Raw genomic sequence first — 5,408 nt, 5'->3', positions numbered from 1 at the left:
TAGGAAAGAATAAATGCACCTTTTTTGGAAAGCTGTGAAAAATGTTATATAGAAACCATGTACTTAAACATTTCTTCTGAGTAGGTTATGAATTATGTTTTTATTAATAGCTATTTCTTTGTACCTGTCAGGCTGGATGTGGTAGATTTTCACTTCAATTTTTTTTAATAGGCTACCTACTTCCTATGATTCTCCTTGTCTTTCTACTTTTAACTTTGCCTATTCTTGCTAAATGAATAATGCTGAATTAGTCTATTACATTAATCAAGTAAAAATAAAAACAGTGTATATAGTGGTATTCCTTATAAGGCAGAAAAGTTTCCTGACCTGGTTTGTGATTGTTCTTAGCAGAAATAAAGCTTTAGGTATAGTTGTAGGTATATTTAAATCAAATCAAAATCACAGCAACATTGACTGCAAACTGATATTAGTATTTTTCTGTAGGCAGGAAAACACTCATGAATGAATTTGTAGAGAAAAATGGAGTATGTCTGTACTGTTTTAGGAAAGCAGATTAAACGTTAGAAAGAGGCTATTGCTGGAGGGGGTGGACGGGAGAAAGCAGTAAGACCAATCCCTTGGGAAAGATATTAAAAGATGTATGTAGCTCTAGCTGGTTTGGCTCAGTGGATAGATCGTCGGCCTGGGAACTGAAGGGTCCCAGGTTCAATTCCGGTCAAGGGTATGCACCTTGGTTGCAGACTCGATCGCCAGTAGGGGGCGTTCAGAGGCAGCTGATTAATGTTTCTTTGTCATCGATGTATCGATGTTTCTAACTATCCCTCTCCCTCCTCTCTGTAAATATATATATATTATCCTATGATTCTGAGCAACCAATTATAAAAGTTATTACTTATCACATAATAGCTAATACAGGTAAATATCTATCCCCATCAGCATAAATGCTAAATTTCATTTATATTGCCTCCACTGAAATGAACATTTCCTCCCATAAAACGATAGGTGAACAAATAACCTTAAAATTCTGACAATGCATTGATTTCCATGATATTTGAATGATCCAAATCTGTAGAAACCTGTTATTTTTGTTATTTATGTCAAATAAGAAAATAAATTATCTGCAAAGTATTAGCTACCCCTGAGTATACCTTATTCATAATTGCCTTAAATTATTTCACTCACTAAAGAGAAATACTATTTTTTCCATAACTTCTCTAAAAATAGAGGTTACCATTTTATCAATACTCAGTTTTCAGTGTGAAATTATTTTTAAACGTTAACCAAATATCTTTGTACTTCCCATTTCCTGTTGTAAATGACTACTTACTGTTTTATTTATTTTCCAGTGCTCTGAATTGAGTCTGCCTTTTATAAGGAGATATTTTCTTACATAAAACAAAATTCATTTTACCCTTTAAAATCAGAAAGGCCACAAGCCATATTTATCTTATTAAGCTTCTAGTCTCTGCTGTTTTTCAGTTGTTTTTCTCTCCTGAAAATAAGCATTGGCACACTTTGGAGCATTTGGAAAAAGCTCTGTCCTCCTCTCATCATGTTACCCTTTACTTATGTAATGCTGGGCTCCTTGAAATAGTTAACAAGCCCTCTCTTTCTCAGGTTCTCCCTATAGAGACAAGATCACCATTGCAATTCTCCAGCTGCAAGAGGAAGGCAAGCTGCACATGATGAAGGAGAAGTGGTGGAGGGGCAATGGCTGTCCGGAGGAGGAGAGCAAGGAGGCCAGTGCCCTGGGGGTGCAGAACATTGGTGGCATCTTCATTGTGCTGGCCGCTGGCTTGGTGCTCTCGGTTTTTGTGGCCGTGGGAGAGTTTTTATACAAATCCAAAAAAAACGCTCAATTGGAAAAGGTAAATGTCACCTTTTTACAATTTAAAACGATGGTCGTTATAATAAAAGAAACTATTTTTGATCTTTCCAACCAAGGGTAGTGCTTAGAAGTGTGACTCTTAATTGTCTTCTGCCATTCATTTATTACAAAGGTTCCCAGAGAGAATGCATGATCACCTTCGTGATTTTTAATTTAAATGTAGTTTGTTTAATTGAGCCAGCTTTGGGGCAAGTGACTAGTTCTCTCCTCTATTGAAGCCTGAAAAAAAAGAGCTGCTTGGAGTTCACTGCAGTTAGATTAGTGGATGAATATAATTAAGGATAGAGGCAAAAATCAGAAACTATAATAATGAAGGAAAAATACTTCTCTTCAAATAAACGTGTTGTAAGATGCATTGCTGATTATACAATTTCAAGACAGAGAGTAAATGAAATATTTATTTGAATATTATTAGTCCTGCAAATTTTTAATTGAAAAAACTCTTAATTCGCATGTGGAAATTACAATTAACTTTTTAAAATTAATGAATGTGTAAAAATATTGTGGGAATTTTCTGGCATTTAATGTTATTCTTAATGAGCCCTTTATTTCCTTGCAGTGTCTTTGAAGAATATACATAAACCTCAAAAATATTGAGATTATTGCACTTTTTCTTGGGATTTTAATACATTTGGTTTTTTAATGTATAAATATCTTTATATTCTAATCTTGAATAGTTTGCAAACATCATTCAGATTATGCACTTCCAGTGCTATAATTTCTTTAGTTCTATAAATACAAGGGAGAATGTTTATTTTTTTTTAAAAGATCTCTCTTTTAGATGGTACAAGACAGTTTCATATGTAAATGTATAGTTCTGGACATGTAACAATGCTTTTTAACATTTTAAAATTTTCTGCACTTTATTTTAGACTTTTTGTATCTAAATATCTCTTCTTTTTAACCCCTTCCCCAACAATTTTTTTGTTAAAAACGTTTCTTTTTCAGACTAATTTTTTTATTTTGGTTCTATATAGTATTTTTGATGCTGGTTATGAAAACAGTTTGTAACTCGGCTTCCTACAAACCATATTTTTTTACCATATTTTCTTAGTATACTCGTCGACGACTGAAAAAGAACATTTTGTGAAAACGAGTATACACGTTTCTGCCGGGGAAGGGGTTTTAATAAAAAAAAAATACATTTTGGGGGCTTAACTAGTTAACCCTGCATCAGAGTGAGACTATATTTTATTTAATATTTGCAAAGCGTATGAACTTTTTAAATAAATATGAGGAGTAGAAACACGATATTTAAAAACATCATACATGAATAAAGACAAATATATTCTCCTAATATTCTTTGAAGCACTTACATCCTTAAAACTATTTTTGAAAAAGAAAAACATTTTTTTTGCTTTGCTTTGCCTTTAATAATTTGTTGCAGTTACTTATCCTTTCTAAAATAAAAAAAATTTGATACAGCATTTCTACATTTTCACTTGACTATAGTACTTAATTCTTAGAAACAATGTTTTTATAAATGAGTATTTTGATGGGTAACCAGTTCAAATTTTTTAAAAAATTAAAAATAGCACAAATATTTTTTCACAGCATTTAGGATGGCTATGTACTGACTTGGCCAAATCAAATATTTGTTGCTCTGGTGTGACTGACAATAAGATCTAACTGCACATTGTATTTTACGATTTTTTTTTGTGGTGTCAAATCAAATTCAAAAACTAATCAAAGACAAATAGGTTAATTCATCAATTTTGATTTATATTATAATTTGTCAATAGATGTGATATTTGATTAGTTAATGTTTAAAGTAAGTCCAAAATAATAGAAGAAATTTGGATTTTCTAGTTGGAACCTTAAAGTATCCATACATCATGATTTTCTTTCTCTAATAGCTCAGTATTAAAATAAAACAAAGGAATTAATCTCTTGATAATATGTGGTATTCTATTGTTCTTGTCTCATGTCCTATACTTATGATTTACCTGAATCATGTCATTATACACAATTATTTTAGGCACAGTCTGCTTAAAAACAGAACACATAGGATGTAGAGCTTTAATTCTGTAAAATACCTTTTTTCATTATTATCCTATATAATAAAAGCCTAGTATGCTCAGTGTCCAGTCAGCCATTCAACCAATCAAAGGATAATATGCTAATGATATGCTAAGGACACTCAACTGCTCACTATGACATGCACTGACCAACAGGGGGCAGACGCTCCGACCAGTAAGTTAGCTTGCTGCTGAGGTCTGGCCTATTGGGACTGAGCGAGACTGGCTGAGCACACCCTGGAGCCCTCCCATAACTCCTCACTAGCTGGCCAATTTCCCATGTCCCACTCCAGCCCCAATGGTGCACCGGTGGGGTGTCCCTCAGCCTGGCCTGTGCCTTTTTGCAATCCAGGACCCCTCAGGGGATGTGCGAGAGCCAGTTTTGGCCCAATCCCACAGGCCAGGCCAAGGGATCACATTGGTACACAAATTTATGCACTGGGCCTCTAGTTAGAATTTTAACATATCAACCAGCTTTCGTGAATTTCTATGCACTTGTATGGCCTTATTAAAAATTAGTAAGAGGAATGTACTTTTTTTTACTGAACCAGATAAAAAATTACATTGAAAAGAAATAAAACAAAAAAACAACTGTTTTGATAATACATAAGCATTATGTATCATGTTCCCCAATGCTTTCATACATTGTCTCCTCATGGCTTCCGTATTGAAGGTCAAACTCCCTAGCCTAGCAGACACTTCAGGATCTGTCTCCATCCAACACTGTAGTTTTACCTTTTGCTTCCCCCCCAGTTGGTATTTTCTTCTCTAGCTGCACTAACATACTTTCCATTTTCAAATTCATCTAGTTTTTCAAAACCTCTTCCATTTGACTTTAGCAAACCCAATGTATTTTTATACCTAGCTGATTTCAGGTACTATCATCATTCCAAAAAATATTCTCCCCTTTGGAAAAATTTGGGAAGGTATTTCTGATATTTCAAACCACATCCATCAATAAGCCTAGATACCTTATCTCTGTGAGGCCTATGCATATCTCCATTTTCCCTTAGCATGTTATTTTATTGCATGTCGTATTTGTTGGTTTCTGTGTGTGAGTGCCTCTCTCCCAAATGGACTGTTAGTTCCTGTAGAATAATGACCTGATTTTTTGGTTTGTACTCCAAGGTATTAAGTAGTGCCTGTCAGCATAAGATCTATTTATATCAATCTGTCTGTTTATCTCTCTGTCTATCTATCTATCTATCTATCTATCTATCTATCCATCTATCATCTAACTAATCGTTCTTTCTATTGACTTGAATTAATAATCAAGCTGAATCCAGTGACATATTTAAAAAAAACTACAATAAAGAATAAAAATGAACTGATCTACACTAATAAAAGAGAAAAATGGTAATTGGCGTACGACGCTACCCTTTTCATTGGCTAATCAGGGCTGTATGCAAATTAACTGCCAACTCAGATGGCAGTTAACTGACAACAAAGATGGCAGTTAATTTGCATATGTAGGCACAATGCAGGGAGGCGAAAGGGAAAGCAGGAAGAAGTGCCCTGCCACTGACAGTGATCGGAAACCC

At 34.2% G+C, this 5,408-nt stretch overlaps 1 protein-coding gene across 6 annotated transcripts in view; it reads left to right on the top strand.

Annotated features, from left to right (window-relative positions):
• Positions 1–5,408, top strand: part of GRIK2 (glutamate ionotropic receptor kainate type subunit 2) — a 562,276-nt gene that overhangs the window by 544,870 nt on the left and 11,998 nt on the right. For all 6 annotated transcript variants that reach the window (XM_006777220.2, XM_015572743.1, XM_006777222.2 and 3 more), the window contains one exon: positions 1,579–1,829. In XM_006777220.2, coding sequence (XP_006777283.1) covers positions 1,579–1,829 — 251 coding nt within the window. The remainder of the gene's footprint in view (positions 1–1,578; positions 1,830–5,408) is intronic.

This window comes from Myotis davidii, unplaced genomic scaffold, assembly GCF_000327345.1.
Source record: "Myotis davidii unplaced genomic scaffold, ASM32734v1 scaffold68, whole genome shotgun sequence".
Taxonomy (NCBI): Eukaryota; Metazoa; Chordata; class Mammalia; order Chiroptera; family Vespertilionidae; genus Myotis; species Myotis davidii.
This window is presented reverse-complemented; position numbering and strand designations above follow the sequence as displayed.